The 25,426-nt window shown below is 42.0% G+C and overlaps 1 protein-coding gene across 40 annotated transcripts in view; it reads left to right on the top strand.

Annotated features, from left to right (window-relative positions):
• LOC142582290 (cytoplasmic dynein 1 intermediate chain 1-like) overlaps nt 1–25,426 on the top strand; it is a 102,764-nt gene that overhangs the window by 24,744 nt on the left and 52,594 nt on the right. For 5 of the 40 annotated variants that reach the window (XM_075691814.1, XM_075691821.1, XM_075691840.1 and 2 more), the window contains 2 exons: nt 23,099–23,299; nt 24,466–24,622. In XM_075691814.1, the coding sequence (XP_075547929.1) occupies nt 23,099–23,299; nt 24,466–24,622 (358 nt within the window). Of the gene's footprint in view, nt 1–13,451; nt 13,470–14,756; nt 14,811–23,098; nt 23,300–24,465; nt 24,623–25,426 lie in introns of all 40 variants that reach the window. The other 35 variants (XM_075691800.1, XM_075691802.1, XM_075691808.1 and 32 more) reach the window with 11 other exon arrangements.

Raw genomic sequence — 25,426 nt, forward strand, 5'->3', positions numbered from 1 at the left:
AACCAGTGATATGCCGGAAGAACATGATGTGATCAAGTTGGTCTGGGTAATTATCAAATGATGGTGTTTTTTTGTTGGTTTTGTTAGTGTGAACTTAGCTCAGTGTTTGGAATATTGTGAAACCAATTATTAACTCAATTCTGATAGTGCATGGCCACCTGATTAACAACTTACTGGTGGCAGCGGCTGAAAATTATTGGCAGACAGATAAACTTGGCAAGCTACTAACGACCAGTTCCTTATTTGTGCCTAAAATCCAGTGTCATTGACTGTCTGGCAATTTTCATAAAAGTTGTCAAGGAAAACCTGCAAAAAATCTCGGAATTTGAAAGTGACAACATAGTAAACACACTTATCACAAGAAAACAGCTTGAAATCTATGGCATCATACTGATGCATGGGCACTGTAGTTTGTGTGGAATATTGTACACATCAGTCCTGTATTGCTGGCAGAAGAGAATATGATCCTTATTATGCATGACTGCTTTTACTTTTGGGAAGCCTTTATGTCAAAGCCTAGGAAAGAAACTGAACACTTGCAGTTGATATTTGAGAACTTTATGCACTCATCATTAGCAGTGGCTGAAATATAAACTTAAATATTTGACAGAATTGCAAGAAATAGCTTCAACAAAGTATAGCTCAAGGAACAAGAGGCAAAAAAAAAAAGCCTGTCTTCTGAATGGCAGCTCCAGATGCCAAACACCATTGAAGAGGTGCTACTTTTATCTTGTATTGAAGGTGAAGAACCAAATACTGCCAGAAGGGTGAGTTGAAGAATGTAACTATTTATTTGGCAGACTTGTGTTTAAAAGCACAACCAACATTCAAATCACTGCAATAGCAGCGAGCACAGTCTGCTACGCCTGCGCCGTATGCCTATGCCGTCTGCTACGCCTGCGGTATTGCTGGGGCATGTTGCGTGCCACTGTCGCCGCCGTGTAGGGTATATTCGTGACATCGCGTCCCACGTTGAATACACACCTCAACGACCAGAACGCCATGTTGACGCTGACGCTTCGGACTCTTATTCACGTCATGCCACCTTCAGCTCACGTCGGTCGCCTTCACCTCGCCGCTGCTCCATTTCCCCCATGCTTCGGCGGTCCCATTCTCCGCCGAGGGAAAGCTAACAGCCACAGTTCCAGAGGCAAGAACTGCGCTGACGTCGAAATTTTCAAGGCCTCATGCTTTGCCCCCTAATGACATCGCAGTGTTTATAGATGGTGTTGCGACCAAAGCTTTTGTTGACACAGGAGCTGCTGTTTCTGTGATCAATGAACTACTGTGCCGCAAACTGAAGAATGTGACGATACCGGTTCCTGACCTGTCATTACAGATGGCGAGCTCGCAGCACATTAAGCCTTAGGCCACATGCACTGCTTGTGTTTTGATTGAAGACATGCCATATGCTGTTGAATTTGTCGTCCTCTCGCGTGCATCGCATGATGTTAACCTAGGCTGGGACTTCCTTTCCGACCATCATCCTGTAGCCAACTGTGCTTGTGCACAACTGGTCCTGTATCCATTCAGTATGATAATCGCAGACCCTACGTTCCAGTCACCTAAAGTTGTTGTCGCTGCTGACGGCGTCATTTCTCAGTTCTCAGCTGCCTTAGTGTCCATCCACTGTGACTCTATCGCTGATGCAAGTGCTTTTTTTACGTGGTCTGAAGATTGTGCCGATCGCTGGAACCTCCTACTTCCATTTGCTGTAGTCTAACTTGTTGATGGTTTGCGGTGCAGTTTACATGTGCAATCCTTTTCTCTGCCCTCCAACTTTACTACATGGCAAATGTCTCGGCCATCTGGACACATTTCATGCCATTTTCCCATCCCAGGCATCATCTGATGTGGCACTGCTGCCTCTTAGTGCAGTCACTTCTGCCACCGCACCTGCCGAACATGACCAAAACATCTTGTTGCGCAGCATAGATAGCGCCCTCACTCAAGCCCAGCGCAGCCAAGTTGTTCAACTACTTGAACGTCTTCGTGCGTCTTTTGACCTCGACCAACCTTCCTTGGGGCGCACGTCTGCAGTTCAGCGTATTGACACTGGTGACCATGCTCCACTGTGCCAGCATCCCCCGATCGAATGCCACATTATTAGCGACCATGTCGATGATATGCTGAAACATGGCGTAATTCAAGAATCCCACAGTCCGTGGGCTTCTATGGTCGTGTTGGTGCATAAAAAAGGATGGTTTGATCAGGTTTTGCATCGATTACCGCCGACTAAACAAGATTACACGCAAGGATGTCTATCTGCTACCGTGGATTGATGTTGGCCTCTAGATTGCCTTCAAGGAGCTGAATATTTCTCATCGCTGGATCTGCACTCTGGCTACTGGCGTCGCCCCGGCCCATAGCTGAATCTGACCACCCAAAAACTGCTTTTGTCACCCCTGAATGTTTATATAAATTTAATGTGATGCCTTTCGGCCTTTGCAATGTGCCTGCTGCTTTCGAGAGGATGATGGACTCTATTCTTAAAGGATTCAAACGGCAGACCTGTCTGTGCAACTTAGACAATATAATAGTATTTTCTGCAGATTTTTCCTCTCACATCACTCGCCTTGAACAAGTTTTCGAGTGTCTCACTGCCACAGCACTGCAGCTAAACTTGAAGATATGTCATTTTGGCGCCCGTAAACTTACGATCTTAGGCCACGTAGTCTTTAAAAAAACTCATCTTACCGGATCCTGGGAAGCTTCATGCCGTTGCCGACTACCCCAAGTATTGCTCGTATTTCTCCAGTACAATCGGCTTGTGCTCTGGTACAATATATATTGTTTTCAATTTACTTGTTTTCTAACTGACTTGCGAGAGTCAGTCGACAATCGCGGCTCAATGTCGCATGCGCGAGGGAGGACGGCGGGGCGGAAGGTGGCCGTCTTTCGCGCTTGAGGCACGAGCGGGGGGGGAATAAGGGGCAGGTTCCACTACCGCGCCAGCTGCTTACGGCGCAGCCGCCGTATCTTGAAAACAATCTGCAATGTGAACAAAGGTCGCGCCCGCACGGGCGCCGTATCTTGAAAGTGATCTGCGATGCGGACAAAGTGCGCCTAGTGCCGGTAGCTTCGTATCCGCTATGCTTTCGACGTTTAATTTGCATTGAATTGAGAGACGGCACGAAGGTCAATTTGCTCACTGCTGCTACCGCGCTTCCTTACTCCATTTTGACAGCAACTTTCCACAGTCATCGAGCGAGATAGGCTCATGTTTACCTGTGCACGCGTGACATCGTGCTTGTTAATTTAGTTATTAGGCAAATGTTTGCAACTTTATACGGCTGATAACGCTACTATCCTTACTTTGCAAAAAACGAGACATGCAGAATTTACCTTCAGAAACAGGATTTTTTTCTGATGAGCTTTTGTAATGAAAGTGGTGCAGCGACAGTGTAATTTGCATTTCATTGGTCATAGATGCCAAGCACAATGAAGCGGTACTTTCGAGCGATCACTTTACAGATACTGTTTTCTCTTATCGGACTCGAAGCATGTGTCTGGCAGCTTTCCTGGCACTGTGCGCAGATAGCAGCAAGCATGGCACAGTACCATAAACGCTGGCGGCCGATAACGCCAATGCATGTCGTGCCGAGTCGCTCGAAATCTCACAAGAGTGACAGTATCTCCGAAGGTTATTGACCAATAATACTGCTCTTGATTGTAGTTGAGGACAATATGAACCAGCAGCAGCTTTTACAAGACATGCTCTGTTGGCATCAAGGAGGTTATATTAAGTATATAACCTTTGTCGACATTTTTTGATGGCGATGACGCTGTGTCTCTGAGCACAGCTCTGACAGTAGGCTGTTGCCAATAGCTTTAATGTGGTTTTGGTTTCGTATGTGATTGTAATGTAAAGACAATTTTTTTACTCATTTTCTCTGAAAAAGAAAGGTGCATGTTAGATTCTGGTAAATACGGCAGAGGTGCTTGTGCCCCTGTACACATAGTCGTCAAACATTTTGTTTGTTTGGTCATCCCAGAATATGCCATGGCACTGTTTCCAGTCGCAGTTTTTCTCATGTGAACTGTTTGCGTATTTCACTGTAAGGGGTAGGAGCAGATGTTGGTACTTGTGGTCTCCTTTTAGTGACTATTTCAGTATGTTCCTTCTTTTATCATTTTGTCCTCATTTAAAGTATAACATGTGGAGGAAAAACTGGCCTTGCTGTTTCCCCTTTTTGTGTGCATTTTCTGCATCCTTTGCACAAGCATGAATTTTTGGCAGCTGCTTCCATCTTTTTCACATTGCACAATAATGAGGAAATGGACTGGATGTTTCCATGTCTGTGACCCTCTTCTCGTGCAGTGTGAAAGAAGCATGTACCACAAACTAGCTGTGATATGTATTTTGCTCTTGCCATTACTGGCATTCTGGCTTTAGCTGCAAAGCCACAGTTGGCACTATTTACACAACCAAGCCAATGCCACATTAAAGGCAGCATCTGACTATCTCTTCACAACTTTTGTCACATAGGGAGGCTGCTTCTCAAATGTTAATACTACATTAAACAAGTTCTATCACATATGCTGTTGTCATGATGCAAACAACCTTGGCAGGAAGCACACCAGTTTTGCATGCCTGCTGCTGCATACCTTGCCTGCCCACTACTATCTCCCAAGCTGGCTGAAGCTTGTTCAGCTGCCTGCTTTTACTCCTTATTGTGCAACTCAAAACAAATGAATTTTTGAGTGGCTCTGTGTACCCTTGTAATGCAAAAGTAATATACCTTACAAAGGCCGATCTTTTGAGTTCAGGATTTAGTGTGACCTGCAGAAATTTGTGTTGTGTAGCACAGAGATGGTGATTAGTGCTCCTTGCTACTCATGAGAGCTAGGCGTTAAATACAACTCCTTTTTGGTCCAACCCAAGTTTCCGAATTCATGCGTATCTTCAGCGCAGATTTCTTCCACTTCAACAGTACTTCTTTCATTTCTTATCTTGTCTGTTTACTATCTGGGTCTTTATTCCTTCACATTGTTTTTAATCTTTGTTGTATGTTCAGTTTGGCTCCTAGCCAATTGGTGCTGTGTACAATATAAATAATGCGACTTTCTTTTTTTCTTTTGTAACTTTTTAGATTTGCATAACATTAAGGTGTTTGTATATTATCCTGCTGACTTAATTGCCAGCAAGCCTGGAACTAAGAATGTGTCGCTGTTTAAGCCTTAATGTCCATACCTTTTATTGTTTCAACTTAATAATACGCTATAATGCGCTTCAAAAAGGTTATGCTCCAGTTCTTTCTCATTGAAACCGTTCACACCTCATCATATTTATCTATTGCATAAGCTCTCCGTTCAGGCTGCAATTTCTACTGGGCAACAAATATTGTTCATTCACTACAAGGGTTTCGTACCCAATTTTTATAGAGATTGGCTAAAGAACCGACAGAAAAACGATAGCTGATTTGTGCTAAATTCAAACTTGCTTCGAAGTACTTGATATTTTTTTATAGGCAATTATTCATGCAAGTTCCTTTTTATGGCCAAAATCTACAGGCCAGCCAAATCCCATCAGTTAAATTAAATTCATTTGTGGAAAAAAACCCTGGAATGCCATTAACCATTCCATTAACATTCCACTTCATTAACCCCTAAGTGCCGATCAGAGATAAAGAAATTGAATTGGGGTCCGATATTGTGGGCGGGGGGGGGGCAATTGGGTCATTTTATTATGCTGAACTCTTAAACAGAAAATGTGTCGCAAATTGCAAGTACACATAAGACATGCAAGTTGTCTGTGAAAGTAACAAAACTACCACATACTGTGTACCATTCTATCATTAGTACCATATTGTTACGCTGTAGTGACTGGAAAGCACCACGTGCTGCCAGAAGTGCGAATTAAGAAGCTAACTTTCTTTTTTTTTTTACAAGCTTGTGCTCAGAAAGACAAGAGGCAAAACAATTGTGGTGATCAATAATTGTCAAGTCTAAATTCGTCAATTGACAAGTCTATTATGATGGATCAAGTTCATCATCTATTTTATTAGGGGTGTGAGAATATTCCAAACTTTCAAATAAGGAATTGATTAGTGTCCTATTCAATTCTATCTTTGAATCAGGTAGTCACTATTTGTGAATGCGAATATTTTCGAATAGTTTCCAAATTTTTGAAAGCGTCATCTTTGCATAATCAAACATATATTGGAGCAAAAGTACTATAATTTTCATCCCCACAGGCATAGTAATAGGCATGGAACTTGAGGTCTTACTTAGTGGAGCAGGCTACGTCACTCAGTGAGCCATACTTGACTGGCTTTATAGCGATCATTTGCACTCTCCGAGGAGTCCTATGTATATGAACAAATTGCTTAGATGTTCCTAATTGCCCATTTGTGCTTTTATTGCAATAGCAATTATGTGGACACTCCAGGTGCATTTCTGCCGCTGGTGTCATCGTGAGGTTCTGTATAAAGTTCAAGGGCGATAAAACCGTCACCACGCGCTGTGTGCTGTATGTGCGAGTGAAAGTGTGTGAGGATGAGCCGGCGATGGTTCAATTTCGCGTGCCCTCTCCTGTCCCGCGCATGGCACGGGGGGCTTTCTTCTCCGCCGGCTGCTAGGGTGCCTCAATGTCTTTCTCGCCCGCCACTCCATACAGACTGGAGACATGCGCGGCGTCTACTACTATAGTAGACACCTTTGGCGGACGCCATAGGGATGCGTTGCTGGGGCTCGTGTGTTTTCAAAGCGATTTGCGACGTGGCCAAGATGCACGCCCGCGTGGGCCTCATATTCAAAGCGATCTGTGATGTTTGCAGAGTGCACGTAGTGCCGGTAGCTTTGTATACGCTGTGCTTTCGATGTTTCGTTCACATTGAAGCGAGAAATGCATGAAGGTCAATTCGCTTGCTGCTGCCGCAGTTCTTCACTTCAGCATTTTGACAATGAGTTTCCGCGCTCATCAAACGAGACATGTTCATGTTTACCTGTGCACGTGTGACACCATGCTTGTTAATTTAGTTAAAACACATTGGCGGGCTAGTTGGTTTGAATCCCTCGATAGAATGTATAAGTGCAACTGAATAAGGACATAGAAAGAAGCAGACACACAAAGACCGTACTGTCTCTGTGTGTCTGTTTCTTTCTACGTCCTCGTTCAGTCACGTTTACACATTCTACCATTGCTAATTCAGTTTGTAAGCAAATGTTTACAAGTGTATATGGCATTTAAAACTGCTATCCTTGCTTCGTACAGCTACCAAATAATTTGCTATCGCAATCAGTGCTTCGGCTTTCGAGTAGAACTGTGATTTTTGTAATAAGCAACACTTCATAACGTGCAATTTAGTGACATAAACTTGCAAATGTTACAAATATTAGAATGGGAACATTTCTTTACATCAATTGTGAAAATTGCTTCTCATTATTTGAAAACTATTCAAGAAGTATTCGATATTCAACCCAATTCAGTTTGCTTCTTGCACTATTTGATTTTTATTTGATTCGGTCTCAGAAAATGCTATTCGTGCACTCCTATATTTCATGCATGTATCACCGAACATTCCAAGTAAACGCTAGTGCTCACATGTACACTACAGAATGCACTTCATTGTTCGCATTGCTCATGCAATACAATTAGACAAGACTCCTTCACTATGGAATCGGCAACAACAATAAGAAAGCTTCAAATACAGTAGGCAGGTTTTTTGCCAAGTAATAACTTAATAATGGTGGTAATCCAGTGACTAACTTTCACTGACAATGTACGCGTAAAACAATGTACATATAGCAAAAACATTTTAAAAAAGAGTGCGCATTTGGACTGGTTGGTTCATGATTACGAGCAGTAAACAGCGCTAAACAACAGGACAAGGTGAGGGACACAGACAACAGCGCTGTCTAACAACCAAGTGTCTTTATTCTTTCGGTCAGCATATATATACGCTGCCGCTATCTCAAAGCACAGAATCAACAGAATTCAGCATGTGCAGGGGCGAAAATTGCAATTAATACAATAGGAAGGCAATCTCCTTCAGAAGGAGAGAAATGCAGGGAAGGCTTACACATGCTTTGGCGCTATTATGAATGTGGAAAGTTTCGGAAATAAGACGTGCATAGTCATAGCGGTATTTTGACAGAGAGGTCACATATTTAAAAGATGGCTTGCAGCCACATTCATTGCAATGCAGTGATAATTGACTATCTCTAGCTCGTTTTTGAGCCTTGTTTGAGTGTTCATGCATGCGGTCATTGATGTGCTGCCCCGTTTGACCGATAGAAAAACGCTTGCATGAAAGAGGAATATTATAAACCACACAGTCAACAACAGTCAGCAACAAACCTGTCTGTGCTGCTTTTTACAACTTTTTTTTGTTGCTCTCGGTCACTCGATTAACTTGATGGCACAGCCTTCCTAACTTATTTCTGGCAGTGAACAGCAACCTAACGCCTGCCCTGCTGACAAGTAACCATTTGCCGTGAGCGATTCTCTGATTGAGTAGCTGCCGATTGCTTTCTTTTAAAGCTTGTTGCGAGGCTTTCAATAATGCTAGTTAAAAGCGGTAACAGGAAACCTGCGAGCTTCAGCCTGGCTACTTGCATTCGAAGCTTGCATCTACTTGGTGGTCACAAGACCTGATGAGGGCCGCCTTCATGCAAGATCTTGCCATACCGCGCTTGGCTATCTTTGAGTGCACGGAGGAAAAGGGAAGCAGGCTCTTATGAGAGCGAGGAGCATAACCCCAACATACATGACTGCTTCAGAACGATAGCTTGAAGTCTTAAGAAACGCTGCTTGTTGTCTGACGGGTGCTCTGTGGTCAATTCAAAGGAATCCAAAACTATGCGGAACAGGTCAACTATTATAGCATCAGCAGCCTGCGCGTCAATAGTGTTAGTGTTGTAAAAAATTAAAAAGTCATCAACATATTGCATCACTTTTACAGTTACCGCTTTTAACTATCATCGCTGAAAGCCTCGCAACAAGCCTTAAAAGGAAGGAATCGGCAGCTACTCAATCTGGGAATCGCTCACGGCAAATGGTTGCAGTTATCCCGTATGTGCACCAGGTTGCGCATAATCTCAATAAGGTTGTCAGCAGGGCAGGCATTAGGTTGCTGTTCACTGCCAGAAATAAGTTAGGTAGGCTGTGCCATCAAGTTAATCGAGTGACCGAGAGCAACAAAAAAAGTTGTAAAAAGCAGCACAGACAGGTTTTTTGCTGACTGTTGTGACTGTGTGGTTTATAATATTCCTCTTTCATGCAAGCGTTTTTCTATCGGTCAAACGGGGCAGCACATCAATGACCGCATGCATGAACACTCAAACAAGGTTCAAAAACGAGCTAGAGATAGTCAATTATCAATGCATTGCAATGAATTTGGCTGCAAGCCGTCTTTTAAGCACGTGACCTATCCGTCAAAATACCGCGATGATCATGCACGTCTTTTTTCCGAAGCTTTCCACATTCATAATAGCAGCGAAGCATGTGTAAGCCTTCCTTCTATTTCTCTCCTTCTGAAGGAGATTGCCTTCCTATCGCATTAATTGCAATTTTCGCACGTGCGCATGCTGAATTCTGTTGATTCTGTGCTTTGAGATAGCGGCAGAGTATATATATGCTGACTGAAAGAATAAAGATGCTTGGTTGTTAGTCAGCGCTGTTTACTGCTCATAATTTAAAAAAAAAAACACATTGCTTTTGATGCTCTCATCCAGCACTATATAGTTGTAAGAACTTCACACTACTATTACTTAGAAGCAGTGATTTGACCTCCTATATAGAATATCATCTCTAAAACCCTTGTTGCTGGATGTATGCAATAAACCATTGTTCTCCAATACTTTTGCGAGAATTTTTGAGCTGCAGCCAACACAGCAATTGTATAATGAATTGGCTGATCCATTAAAAACCGAAGCACCAGTTTTAGTTTTTATTTTTGCTACAAATTTGTCAAGGAATTGTCTTTTATTTTCTTCTTAAGGCTGTAAATATAGGCAACACAAAACGATCTAACAAATGTTATCTTCCTATTTGAACCTGACACACTGAAGCTCTTCAAGGCCAAATTCTCTTGATCACTTTGCTTTCATCAGAATTGAAATTCTAATTTAATGTTGACATGTAAAATGAAAGCATAGTTATGCATTACACTCAATGCTGTCTTACTGAACAACAACAACCTTGGTGCCAGACTGGCGTAGGGAGCATGATGCGTGTGGTTTTCAGTGCTGTTGACCCCATGGTGGCTGAACAAGGAACTGCTGAAGTCGTTTAAATTATGCTTAATGTGGGGTCTTCCTGCTTCTCACATTAATTTGAGAGATGAGAATGAGTGGGATGAGACCATAGAGTTTGCTACAAAGATGACTAAGAAAACTGGTGCTAGTGTGTACAAGAACAGGAAGTGCGGTGTTTCAGCCACCATGGGGCTGATGGGTAGTGCTACATAGGTTTGCCTAAAGTTTCTTGATCTGGCTTTGTAAATCACTTTGTAACTTTCTCAGATTGACCATCTTTAATTAAATATTTTCAACAATTCACAATGGTTATGCATTGGCACAGAAACCTATTGCCTTCAAGCGTGTAGAAAATATGATTCCGTTGAAATTTAAAAAGATAAAGCATATTAATAGTGCCACAAGAATGTCTCAAGCTCTCAACCATGAAAATTAGACAAATCCGTGCACTACCCATAATTCCCATTGCAGCCAAGCAATTGCAGCCCTAGTTCCATCATGTAATTTTTGCAGAAAACCCCTCATGAGCAGTTTCTACAAAAAGTCATTGACAAGACTGTCTCATCATCGGTGTCTAGAGGGTCAAAGTGGCAAATGCAGCCTCATACTTAGCATTCAAAACAAACACTAGAGTGCAAAGACAAGTGAGGCTCATGGTCGGCACTTAAAGGGTTAAAAGCTTTCTGTAGTCTGGGAAATAGCCCAGAGTCACTATATTATAGGCATACTGTGTTGGTATTTGTCAGTGTCATGTCAAACAGCCCACATTTCTTTTAACTTCGCACCTGGCTTAATACCCTTTTTTGTCTTCTGTGATGCACACTAATATACTCAAATGCCAGAATTTTTAGTATCTCTACTGTACGTTTTTTTTATTGTCCTTTCCTTTAAGAAAAAGTAATTATTTTCCTTTTTATTTTGCCTGCCATTTTTTTAGATAATTTAGCGCATCCTTCCAGAAGCTGACCAGTGTTCAAAATAAGTGCATACTGGAAATAGTATAGCTGAGCTGTGTTGGTAAAGAAGCCATCAATATTGCATACTTGTCGCCAACCTTGATGCGCTCCATCAAAGTGCATTACAAACTTTTTTTTTTTTTTTGAGGCCATACAAAACATGTTTCATTGTGTTTCCCTTCCCCACTCTTGTTTCATCTGTTGCTTGTTACCAATGGCAGCTGTTACAGTCTTACTCCAGTAATTATCACTGTGTCATATGCCCCCCTCCTTTTTCTGCTAATAAGCCGGCACGATGTTAATGCATGGTGTTGTATCTTAGCAAAGCCTGTCTTCTTCCTTGTTAACTTTCCTTCTGGGACATCCTTTGCCCCTTCTTTGTACTCTTGAGTGTACAGTACGGTTCTAGCTGGCCAGTTGCGGATCTACTACATGTGTCCAGTTGAACTATGACCGCATTAAGGAAACATCAGTTTAGCTGGCATCAGAACATCTTGACATGCACTTCTTGTGGCCATTTGTATGTGAAGACAGCGGCCCATGCAAGATAAGAAATTAATGCTGATGTCACGGAAGATATAACATGAATGACATCAGTATAAACATAACTTAAGTATAACAATGTGTGCCTGCCCATTACGATCTCCGAAAAGTGTTTAAGCGTTGATACAATGAAAGACCTGACTGCGCAACTGCACAAGTGCACAAGAAACAAAAGGAAAATGTGTGCACTCAGCACTAAGGTGCATCACCTTCTTATCCCCCCCACCACATTATCCAAGTGGCTATGAAATTCTGCTGCTGAGTATAAGGTCACAGGTTCGATTCCCAGCGGCCACAGTTACATTCCACTGCTCTTGTGTACTTTCCATGCGATGTGTGCTGAAGAGCCCCAGCTGGTCAAAATGAATCTGGAGCCTTCCACTATGATGTCCCATACGCCTTGTTTTGCTTTGAGGCGTTAACTCTTTCCCTCCATGGGGAAGAAATTTGTTTTTTGTAGGTTACGCCAAATTTCTTTTCTGAAGGAACTACTGCACTCAATATTTTATGTAATACATAAACAAAAAGGAAAATGAATGCTCTTTTCACACAGAGTTTTATTAACGAGATTTATGTCATAAAAAATTATAAATTGCCAGAATCAAGATTGTGGGATGAAATTGAACAAAGTTCATAAAGAAATGTTTGTATCTAGTGAGAAAAAATATTTTAAAAAATTATGAGATATACAGAATGTACTGGCATCTAATAATCACTATCTCGGAAAAAAATCTAAATTTTTCGTTGTACAGGTTTTCTACAACAACAATTTTAACTGCAAGCACTACATTTGGGCGTGCCAGGCTGCAGCCACCGATGTTCCAGGCAGGTTTGCGTCATTGTTGCTCCCAGAGTTAAAGTCTGACAAAAAGGCAGCATCCTCAGACTCGCTGCTGCTTGATCCATTAATAAAATCGGCCACAGACGCAGTGGAATCATGAGATCTGCGACCTTTCGAAGCACGCACGCCACTCCCGGAGGCGGCGATTTTTGCTTTCTACTTGGACGATCATGAAACTTTGGGGCGCGTTCAAAAATCACTGCCTGGCCGGAAAAAAGCGAGCTGTTTAGAAAACAAAAATATAGCTCTCCTCCTTCATGTTCAATAGCTCAGTGTGTCCGTGAGTAGTGTAAAAGGTCTCGAAAACGGCATTTTAAACCATCGTTAGCGGGCTAAAGATGCCCAATGGCCACGGTAGGAAAAGAGTTAAGCCCCATCAATCGGCCAATTAACCTGCACATTTCTTGTCACTTCGTCTAGTTGTACAGTCAATCTTCAGCAACAAACTAGCGCCAACTATTCTATCATCAAGGTAAACCAGGCTACTGCATTTTTCATATTGTCAGCACTAAATTACCTTGTTTATTTAAACTGCATAGAAGATCTTCTTTCATGGAGTGCCTGTCAAATTGTCTGATTAGTGCAGCCTAAATGTTAGTTTTACATGCATGCATACATGTAAAGAGCAATAAGAAAGGAGCTCACTTCTGCAATATCTGTTGCAGCTGGCCAGAACACTAAAAGGAGTTTCAGGTATTTTCCTCAAAACACGAAATGTGATACTACCGAGAATGTAGCAAGTATAATGGTGAGACACAAGGATTTACTGTCTCCTCAAGGCATTATAGCTTCGAACCTCAATATCTCTTGCAAAATTAATGTTACTTCTGTTTACATACCATTCTGTTTTGAGGCTGGTGTGTAAAACTGTCGCCTACTCTCTTTTTGTTTTCCTCCTGTCCCTTCTAAAGTGATACATTGGGATGAAGGTACGTTCTCAATCCTCTTCTCTGCACCTCTCGTTTCATTGCACATTTTGGTTGGGCGGGGAAGATCACAAACTACATTCAACTTGCTGTTTGAGGCATCACCATCGTTTCATCATCAGTCACTTCCTTGTTGCAAGAACCTCTGCTCAGCCTGCATTGTCGGCATTCACATGTACTTTGCTTATTCATCTGCCAGAATTTGTGCAGGCTTCCCTTACACCAAGCTCATGCCAACGCTGCTCAGCTCACTGGCTTACACATTGACTACGCTCACTTCATCCGTTTCCATTTTATGTTGCTCTGCTGCTGCTTTGCTCTTTCGTTTTGCTTTTCTTTTTTTTTTTTCTGCACATTCAATCATGTTGCATCGGCACCCAGCTTGACTTTTTTAGTTCTGGCAGACCTGTGGAGCTTTGTCGAAAACTCAGGAAGTGTCCTGCACACAGACAATGTGTGTTGGTCTGTGTTTCCTCTTTTCCATGGTAGCACTGCCAGTGACATTTGGTACCAATCAACAGTTAATGTTATGCCTCTGAAACAGGCCACACTTCTGATGTGTTACTTGTCAACAAAAAATGTTCATCAGTGGCTTGTCCCGCTTGATGCTGCCAAGTAATGCTAGAGAAGCTGACAATTTGATTATTCTTTTCCTTCGTGTTTTGCTAATGTCTGTCCACACTACTCTTACCTACTAGCACATTTTCCCAAAGACCTAGGCTTCACAATCGGAAAACATTTGTTCAAAATTACTTTTAGCTCGTCCAGCCTTGCATTATGGGCTAAGATATGACTTGCCATTCACAGATGGCGAGAAGTGATCTCATCTCCCTTAGGTGACATCTGTGTGCAGGACTTTATATGCCCCCTTATCATTTCTACAGTTTGATGAGTGCTTCTCTGCAACTTCTGGCAACCAGCACCTACTGTCTCATGGCGCTGCTGGCTGAGAATTAACCTTGTTATGAGGCCTTTGACATTCCAGTGAAATCCAGTAGGAACATGCACTGTTAATAATAATTTTTGCATGCTGACTGTGCCCAGAAGGTCAATTTCCAGCTTTCTTGATGCTTCTTAACTGGTTCGGTGGCCCCTGACTTCTCTCCATTAGAGCGAGAAGGCAGCAGTGACCGTTCCGCAAGTGTCTTTATTTATTATTTTTTTAATGTAAGTGTGTGGTTGTATTGTCTGGGGCCATTCCAACACCTTGACACGTGTCTTCTTGCATCTTTCTTTTTTTTCTTTTCTTTCCATTCCTTTTTATCCATACCCAACAAAAAACTCACAAAGACGACGGTCACTTTGTTTTTCCTACCGCAATAGAGTGGGATGACGAGTTTCAAGGTAGGTTCCACTGGCCAGCACGCCATTCTTGTGCCTATATTCTTTTTTTTTTCTCTTTCTCTCCCTTTCAGTTAAATTACTTGTGAGCTCATGCCCTGCTTCGCTCAGCCTCTTGTTTTCTTCCTTGAGATTGGATTGTCATTTCTGGCTTGTTTCTGTCTAACCTTGACTGGCTTCCCCATTTTTCTTTCTTCATGCGGCATCTGCATGAACTGAATCGTTGCATTGTACGCTACCACACATTCTGGTCCAGAACTCTAGCTTGCGCCATGAAAGCAACCTTTTCCCACCCTTGTGCTTATGTGCTTATGCCTTGTGCCTCTCTGGCTTTGCTCATATTTGCCTGCTTGCTAGACTTGTTGTCATCTTTCTACTGGCACATTCTTGCAGGTTAACTGGCCTTTCATTTCTTGGCTTGCACTGATTTCCTTGTGTGTGATGTGCGTGTTCAGTATTATTGTTCCACTTGTGTTCCAAGCTCCCTTGTGTCGTGCTTGACCTCGCCCTATTATTTCCGCATTTAGAGGTGCCCTTCCGTGAAGACCTCAGTGTAGCTGCTGTTATTTTGCACTTCAATTGTGGTCTTACTAGCTCAGAGAGCTGGTCCTTTCATAGGAAGGCTGCGTTAAGTTATGCTGCTAAGGCATCATTTGTTCTTTGCTTGAACGTATGTGACACAGTATTGTGGTGAATGTGGTTAAGGTCAATAGTGTGTTTGAACTTGTGTTGACACTGCTGCCACTTTCGTTCTGATGTCCGTTTGTTCAGTCCTCGCATTGTGCACAGCTTGCGTATGCTGGGGTCCAGCACTTGGAAGCTCTTAGGAGTCAAGTGCACTGACACCATTGCCTGCTGCTACTGCTGCTGCCTCATGCCCACCAAGAAATGCTGTTGTGTTCTCTCCTCTTTTGTCACCAGGACATGATTTAACCACTAAATGCTTAAGTTTCAAGAACAAATGACAGGACGTACTCATTGCTTCAGCTTCTTGAAGCTAGATTGAAGGTAGTGGTCACTAAGCCATAGAGTTCCTTGCAATTACCTAAGGCAAAAGTGACACTGCAGCGCAGTTATATGCATGGGAGTGCTGGGAAATGGCGACTTTCGAGTGCCATCTTGCATGGAGAGCCAGGATAGCTTGATGCCGCAATGGTTTAGTCTGTACTATAATAGTGTTTAAGATGCCGTTCTTGCTATGTTATCACATAAGGCTTTGTTATTAAAACATTCATGCTTGTGCTAGGTATGGAAACAGCACGAAAAGCTGTTCGTTAATTCATGAGAAGGGAAGAGAGGTTGTGCAGTCATGGTGTGCTGCTTTCTATCATATGCCTTTGTTTTCTTCATTTAGTTTTTATATAATAAGCGAGTAAACATAAATGCAAGCTGACTGGCAGCAGAACCAAGACTTGTCAATTGCTTAATTCCAAGAAAGTTATATTTACTCAGTAATTGATGATGCTCGAGATCATATTCTTGTATGCCTTAGCCACATTCAAGACAAGCCAAATCTTCTACATTCCAGTATTCCCATAGTGTCACAGTGTCCTTTGAGAAACTCACAAAGATGATGGCACCAGATTTCCCTTTAGGCAGTGTAATAAATAACTATATGATCTTAGCTTAGTGCAACACTAAGCGCCATGCACAAATATTGGACTGTGTAGTGCCTGCGAGGATTCTGTGTAGGATGTTTTGCATAGTCTAGTACATATTTTTAACAGAGCCTGAAATATATCTCTTGACGCATTGCATTCTAAGGGTAAGATGGTTCTAGCCATGCAAACAACGCGGGCGGGCACTAATAAAAAGAAAAAGATGGGGAGAAGTTTCATTTCATTTATTAATACTGTTAGCCCATCTTTGGTTTGTTGCAGGGTAGTAAACATTTGCTATTGTGCATAATATACACTGCCAACCACAGCCTTAGGCATACACATACAAAAGAAAATGGGAATATGCACAACCTGCTGCTCAAAACAAAATACAAATGCAGCAGTAGGAGCACATACAGCAATATCAATATTTCTGTGTAGTAGAACTTCACTACAAAAGAACTGTCATGGTTAGTTTGGTACGTCAAGGTAAGAATGTATAGACTTTTCGAATCAACTGATAAAGTCTGTGTTATGTGCTGTGGCAGCGAATTCCATTCTTCAATTGTTCATGGGAAGAATGAGTATTTTAATGTGTTGATCCGAGCTTGGAAAGGTGTAAGCTGTTAATCGTGACTGTTCCTCAATGCTCGGGCCAAGTGCTGCTTTATGTAAAGTCTAGTGTTCAAGTTAAAAAAGTTACCCTGCAAAAGATAGAGGAACTTTAAAAAAATTTGTTGCTCGACTAGCTGGTTCATGCTTAACAATTGAATACTGGTAAGCGCAGTTCCAGGACGGGACAAAAGAAAGGCACAGAAGCACAGTATAGCACTTGTACTGTGCTTCTGTGTCTTTCTTTTGTCCTGTCTTGGAACTGCACTTACCAGTATTCAGTTGTTAAGCATGATAGAGGAACTGAAGTCTAGCAGCTCTTCTCCTCTCTAGCATTTGAGGTAACTGAAGTTCTGATAACATCCCCGAGACTGAATCTGTGGACTTATATCTAGACAGAATGAATCTAGCCACCCTTCTTTGTACTTTTTCAACCCTTACTATCTGGTTATTTGTGAAGAGGTCCCACACGATACAGCCATATTGCAAGGTTGGTCTTACAAGGGTTAAATCGGCTGTTAGTTTCGCTGTTGTGGTTGCCTGCTTTAGTTTTCGGCCTATGCCGATTTAGGTTTTCACCTATTGTTACGCCTAGATACTTGAAGTGGCTTACTTTCTTTAGTTTGTTCTTCGATTTTGCAGCCAAATGGAAGAATATTTTTAATTTTGTTTGTTATTCTTATAAGTGATGTTTTGCTATGATTGATTTTCATTTTCCATTTTGTGCACCAGGCATGAACACTACTTATACGCCATGTTTAACGTAACTTGGTCTTCTTTGGATGTTATGTGGGAGTAAATTAGGCAATCGTCTAACACAACTAAGTTTTTAATATGAAAACACATTAACGTGAGCATGTGTTTTCACCTGCTGGAATCATCTTACCCTTACCATGCACCAACTCGGCCAGCAAACTGCTCTATTAATCTAGGCATGGTTACTAGTTTCACTGATTTGTGCACTCCACAGCTAGAAGAAACTTTACAATTGCATGACAAGAACAGAATTTCTCTGAATTATTTGCCGGTGAATGCTGCAATGAACAGCAAACTATTAAGAAAAAACCAACTAGCTGGTTTTTTCTTAATGCATTGCACCAACTAGCCCAACAACATGTTGTCCTAGAACAGCGCACTGTCACTTAAACTAGGTTCTTCTCTGCTTGCAGAGCCTCAACAATGTTTGTACCCACACCCGCAGGTGGCAATACCTGTAGCACAAGCGACATGGTAGTGCACGTTCCCGTACAGTGGACTGCCCTTGTAATTGAACTTCAATCATTCTTATGCGAATTATTGATACTGGTCAATTTCCAGCATATTCCAGTACTTCCCAGGGTTTCACATTTGCAGCTTTCGCATATGAAAGAAAATGTGTGTACATTGGTCTCTTTCAGCATTTATGCATCGCATAGATTGCAGCTGTTCATAATTGCATTCTGTATCAATATTTACAATATTTTACTTATGCTTTCCTAAGTTTTCATGTATTTTGCCTGGTTCCACATGTTGAACTGCTATATAAACATTCCATTAAGCAAAATCTGCAAAAAGTAGCTATACACTAAAACGTTGCCATAATCCTAGGAAATCGTTAAAAGGCAAAATCTGTTATCATTATTACTGACCATATGGTAACCTTGTTGGGTGGCATCTGCCGGTAAATTATCACCTATGACACAGAGAAACATTGCAGAAGCAAGTAACTTTACCTGTTTATATGAACACATGCTTGTGGAAGGCTTAGTAAAAGTATTTTATAGCATTCTGTAAACTTCAACAAGACAGTTGCCACCCCCTGGAGTGTGAGCCTTTACCATATCTCAGCTGCCCTTAGTAGTGTGGACATCTGCTAGAAATTTGACAGCCATGGCATTCTGTTTCAAAGTGTGGAAGACACAAGTGTGAGTCGTCTCCACAATGGCTACATGATTACAGAGCAAAACGAAAATTGCTTTTATATTAAGATTTCAGTAAAATAAAAACCTCAATTGCTGAAAAAATCGAAGGCTTGTGACTACAGCTTATGTCATACACGCGCAGAGTATAAGTGTAGCTTTGAGATGGGAAGTCCTATCAGTCATCCAACAGAGGTGCAAACTGGTCAAAGAAGACTCCTAGACTGCCCATATTCTTTCTTCTTAGTTCTTTCTTTTTTTCATTCTTTGTTTTTGTACTTTCTACTGGCACAACAGCATGTTTGTGAAACCTTGTCATTGCCGATGTAGACAACAGCAGCAGCAGTAAGCGGTGTGGTTTCATGTGCTCAACTGCAGTGTAGATTGTTTGTGAAAGAAGTCCCACAGCAGCTTTTCTGCCATCAGGAGCCTTCTGCTACCGATGTAGTTGCACACTTTTTTCCTCTGTAATGCACTTTCCATTTGCTATGCTTGTCATTTTGTGTAGCGCCCTTAGGGTTGCTTGTTAGATCTTTTTACTTGCTTGTTTATAATTTTTTGCTATAATTAGTTTATTCACAGTGCTTGCATTCTCAGCAGAAATGGGGATAAGGGTGTCAATGCTGTCTTGGTTGCTCCAGCATGGTTATTACAAGCGGCTGAGATGCGAACATGGCAAAGGGACAGTAGATGGCACTTATTCTCCACTAAATCCTATCTGCAAGAAACCACAAATGATGCGCTGTGCAATGTGCATGTAGATAAACCAGTGAGCAAACTCTTAAAGAAGCATTGTATTCAAAACACGTTCAGCAATACAAGCTTGGCACCATTTGATCGCTGTGCCATACTGCAAGAAACACTAAATGAACCTGTGTCTTTCTAGTGTATGTGGCGATCTTCAGGAACACATTAATGTTTGGTAGTCATTCACATCGAAAACCACAAAAACAACAATAAAAAGCTTTTGTTGGGCTCATGATTCAATCTCATAACTACGTTTATCAAACAATGCTACATTTAATATGGTATGGAATGCAGTTTACGCCTATTCAGTGGTCTCTTCGTTGTTATTAAAGCTTTCTAGACTGGCGTACCTCGTAATCAAATCGTTGTTTTGGCATGTAAAATCGCAGGATCCATTCAAAGCATTCTAGACTAAAGAACACAAGCGGTTTGCATATGTAAATGAAGTGCATGGCATTTGCATCCTCTTGCCTAAAGCCCTCTATTATTTAGATTATGTCTTGTGTTCTTTTGTGATGTCCTTGTCTCAGTCGCACTGCCGCCATAATAACTATGAATCAACACCACCTCATCTGACTCAGTAATATTGATACAGCATGTCCAGTTAGAAGCATGCCTATATTTTTTGTATCTTTGTGACAATATGGCCGTTGGCTGGGTCTCTAAAGCACCTTTTCTTCTTTCCAAAAATGTGCCCCATGGATATCTGCAGTTGATGATGGTAAGAGATCATTGCCAAAATATTTTTAAGAGCATGGAGTTTGAAGCAATATATTTGTTCATTCTTACCATAAGCAGCACATAAAAGCATTTTCTGACTTTCAGTAGCATATTCAGCCCAGCCTGTAGTACTATGGCTTATGTAACCCTGTGCGTGCTTCAAGCTCAGTATCCTTAATTAATGCATAGTTGTGTGTTTGCATAATTTGTGGCTTATTGCGCAAAAGTCCATATACAAGGGAATTAGATATGGGTTGTCTGTGCATAGTGGTTCTTGTAGCCCCTCTTGAATAGTGTCTCAGTGGAATTCCATGTCCATACGTGAATTATTCCTTTCTCTTTAATTTCTCCAGTAATTGCTGGATTTAGCTACATTTTACAATGATTAAGCTTAAATTTCCACTCAAACCTACATCTCTGTGAAAAGTTTAAATAGGGAAACAAGCCATGTGCTGCAATGCTATTGGAATTTCCATCACCTTATTCAATAAGTGCATTTCTGAAGTTTACTGGGCATTCAAGACATGGAGCAGCCAAGGCCAGCATGATTACTGACTTCGTGCCAGTTTAACCAGCAATGCCAATTTACGTGCGAGCTCATGGCAGCTTTTATTGGTTCAGGGATGCAAAATCGCTTACCATATATTGGACCTGAAAGGCTAGCGATGTGCTTTTGTCAATAACCTTGTGATATTGCACTCGTATTTAATAAATTGTACTTGAATGTGAAGAACTCGCATCATTGCAGCTTCAAATGTCTACCATGTGTGCCAGGTTTGCAGGCCTGCACAAAATGAATTTTATTGTGGCACCACATGAGAGTGAAACCAAAGTTCAGAAAACAGTACTTCTTGAACTAGGCATAGATGAAGCTTTGTATTATGTGTTGCTGCAATGCGCAGTGGTTGGCATTCATGTCGCATTAGGTGATTATCATAGACCACCACCTGTTTTTGGGTTTGAAATGCCACTCGGCACTTTTCTCTATTCATGTTGATGCATGCCCAGCATGAGATGAATGCTACCAAGGATCCAGGCTGGCGACTGCTCGATTTTGGTGCCATAGAAGGCCTCTTGAATATGCCTTACGATACCGAATACTAAAACTGATAATTTAGTTAACACTAGATGTTGGAGTCCCTCCTTACCATCTCTTGAACATAAATGTCTTGAGGACCTGCCATGGTGGTTTACCGGCTGTGGTGTTGCACTGCTAAGCACGAGATCACGGGATCAAATCCCGGCTGTGGCAGCCGCATTACGATGGGGGCGAAATGCTAAAACATCCATCGTCCTTTGCATTTGAGGCACGTTAAAGATTAAAATTAATCAGGTCAAAGTTAATCCGGAGTCCCCCATGCCTTATAATCAAATTTTGGTTTGGCACGTTAGACCCCAGAATTAATTCAATTCAATGTCTTGAGGTATAACACCTTCAAACGATCACTTTTGACATACCACTCGCAGTGAATGCAGTTTAGGGAAACCATGCAGTTTCTTACGATAATACTTGGAGAGGAACATGGTGCTACCATGCAAGCCTCTTAAAAAACTAACTGCTATGAAATTTTGGACCACATAATATGCAGCCTCCATGCAAAATTTTATTTTTAATATAAAGTGGGATATGTCGCAAAATGCCAGCAAAAATAAATGTTTTTGATGCCAAAACTAAACATTTCTGCCACTCCTGCTCGACAGAAATCATGCAGAACCCAGAAAGTTAAAAATCAGCACAGTGACTAAGTGTGGGAGACCTCCATGTTTTTGCTGCACACTGAAAATTTGGAGGTCATAGTCTGGGATATGCCTCGTATCCACTAAGCACGAGGTGCCTGTGTCATCTGCTGGCATACCATTCTGATTAAAGGCTGGCAACAAAAAAATAAACAATTACCAGTCCTACAGCCTTGTCAAAATTGCTTCAGCAGTGTGTAATGCTCATTTAAAACAAATTTAACCAAAGTGAAGTATTGTTGCTGTTGGCCTATAAAGGCCACTGTACCATGGGAATGCTAGGATATAATAGGTTCAGATTGTCTTAAATTTAGCTTAGCCTAAAATATGGCCATGACTAAGCAAAAAAAAGCTTTCTTTAAGTGAAGCCTTCATGAATGAAAGTCTTCATTCTCTTGTATTACGTTTTGCAGTAACGTTTACTCAAGGGTGGTACATTCTAAACCAACACGTAGTGCGTACAGACTTCTTGTCTTTCCTCGAAATTGAGCATCCTGCTACCACTATATGTGTTAGATAAATGCACATTACAGCATGAATGCATTTGTTTAATTTTTGAGTTTGAAGGTAACCTGGCTCTTCCAAGAAATGTGCCATTCCCTGGCATTCCCATGCATGCAACAGCACTGCAGCATCACTTTATTAACCGTAAGAAACTTGATGGGTCAAGCCACTTTGGTGTAGGTGTATCGAAAGAGACTTGTGAGTAGAAGCAAAACATTGTCACCATCCTTTCCCTGTTGCCTACATGTACAGTACACAATGAAAGTGGTGTCAGGAACTTCACAGTGTCAAGAAATTGTGACTGCTACAGTGGTGTGTGACATTGGATGCCGCGTCGCTCTTAAAGCGTTGCTTAAGGTAGTCAATCGAGAATACGCCTCCAGAAATCACAGGCAGGAAGGGCAGTGCCTGGTAGTGCAGCTCATAGGTGCAGCATTTGGGAGACTGAACTTGGGCTGTGCTTGTTCACGGGCAGTGTTGGCTTTTGGGGACGTCCTAGCGGAGGAAGACGGCTCCTCACTGGGAGCGGTGGTGGAGGGAGCGCTACCCCTGCATGAGCCACACCAGCACAAGGTGACAGGTCTGCCCCACATCGAGCCTGTGCGCCCTGCCCAGACGCCTGCTGAGGGAGCTGCTGATGGTCACCGACCAGCTGTGGAGCAGGACAAGCCTAAAGGTGGGTGAGCTGGCAGCCATGAAAGTTCTCGTCTGGCATTGGGATTTACAAACCCCGGCAGGTGATATCTAAACTAGGCTTTCTGGCTCCATGGTAGGTAACTGGTGGGGCATGAGCGACCCGAGAGGCGACATGCGCCTTGCCGTTTTCTCATTGTGTAGTGTTTTAAGTCTGCAACAGTTGTGTGTCAAAAGCAGAAAAAAATCGCCTGCTCTCACTTCCGCATTGTCGCCATGCGGCGTCATCACAAGCAGCTGGGCCCACAACAGCTATTGGCTGATTTCATGATTGCGAGAACACTCTCTGTAATACAGTAGCTAAGTGCTCATTTGAGTTAAATAAATGAAAAGTATGTATGTCTATGATCTTAAAAAGGCAGAAAAACCATTTCGTCTTTGCGATGCTGGTCTGCACAGGACAGTTGCACATTGCTGCATCTGCTGGGCGTGGCCTCCGAGCTGACAAGCACAGCATAGATAACGCAGCCGCCGCAGTGTACCACCACGAGCCGTCTTTTGGTGGGGCCTGCGGGACATTGCCCCCTTGCACCTTCTTGTCCTCTCCCCTGTGTAGCTTCTAGCCCACCAGTGGAAATGAAGGGAGAGAGAAAGCCACTCATTCCGATACCTGTCTAACTATACACTTGCGCTTGAAGGATTGAAAAAAATTCTGTGGCAGGAGATTCATGAAGCAACGTCATTTAATAGTGAAATCATTCTATGACTAGTTAAGAAAGTGTTTCAGGACCCCTTAAGAATTTTTGATTCATCAGTAAGTTTTGTCAAATTTACAAAATGTGAACTTATACGTTAATTGTCTACAGGAGCATTAGGTATGAGAACATCTTTAGAAAGTACCCGTCCAGGCACTTAAAAAATATGTATGATATAAAATGTCAGAAACAACGAAAGAAGTTAACCCATCTGCATGAAGGCATACTGGCACTGACGGCAAGCACCCAGACGTCTACCTTCCACCTTTTCTCACTAAATTATTCTGTACATATTCAAATTTGCAGCAAAGGTCCAATCTAAAGTGTGTCAGGATCAATGTAATACATTTTAAACATCATTATTTTCAGCATAGCATTCCATTTTTATGTGCTGTTTTGGCGTGTACATTGAGCAAGTGCCATGTGTTGAGAGGTGTGTTGCCTTTGCTCGCAGTGCCTCGTGAACTGAGCGAGGAGGAAAGGCAGCAGATCCTTCTGAGCGACGACTTCCGCAGCTTCCTAGCTCGCTCTTCACGTGTTATTGAGCGAGCGCTATGCGAGAATGTGGACATATGCATCGACTACAGTGGTACCACAGAAGAGCAGGACAGGTGGGCTCTCAATCCTCACCACAATGGCACTGAACTTGTTTGGTATTATTTTGTCATTTGTGTGCCATCTCGTGTGTTGAGTTTGCTGACGTTTTGAAAGGGTGGTGGTCTCTGCAGAAGCACTATGCTGGAGACCACATGTCATTTTAATTAGCCTGCATACAATCAAGCGCCTTGAGAACAAAGTGAGTGGTACCCAGAATATCTTTCATTATACAGGTCAGTTCCTTATAAACATTGCAACCTATAGAGCACTAAATAAGCAAAAATAATGTACTGAAACAAATCAAACTTTCTCCTTACTATGCTGAGATAGTTGTAAACAGATGCATCATTCTCAAACTGTTAAACTTCAACAAAATGCTATTATGCCTTCATTCCATGGCGGTAGTATTGCGGCATAAATCAGCGGGAGGAAGATCACTTTGACGTTTTTCAGCACCAGGATCATATCCTGTGGTAGAGCAGGGTTTTGACTTTGTAGCGACGTGTTCCACTCAATTTTATGTTACTCTTATCATTGACCATTCACGGCCAGCTTATTCTATTGATAACCCAGGCAGAGCTTCACTCTGAAAACTGACAAAGCACAAAAGGTAATAGCAGTAGAGAAGACATGGCTACAAAATTACGGCCAGTTGTCCACCACAAAGGGAGTCTTACATTAGAAGAGTCTTACACTTAGTGGATTGCATCACCTTTGCATATTTAGGAACTAATCTTAGAAGAAATTTACCTTTCGAATAGACATGCATGTTGCCAATGCAGATTTGCAACAGAGTACACAAGTGCTTTGAAATAACT

This window comes from Dermacentor variabilis, chromosome 5 (genome assembly GCF_050947875.1).
Source record: "Dermacentor variabilis isolate Ectoservices chromosome 5, ASM5094787v1, whole genome shotgun sequence".
Taxonomy (NCBI): domain Eukaryota; kingdom Metazoa; phylum Arthropoda; class Arachnida; order Ixodida; family Ixodidae; genus Dermacentor; species Dermacentor variabilis.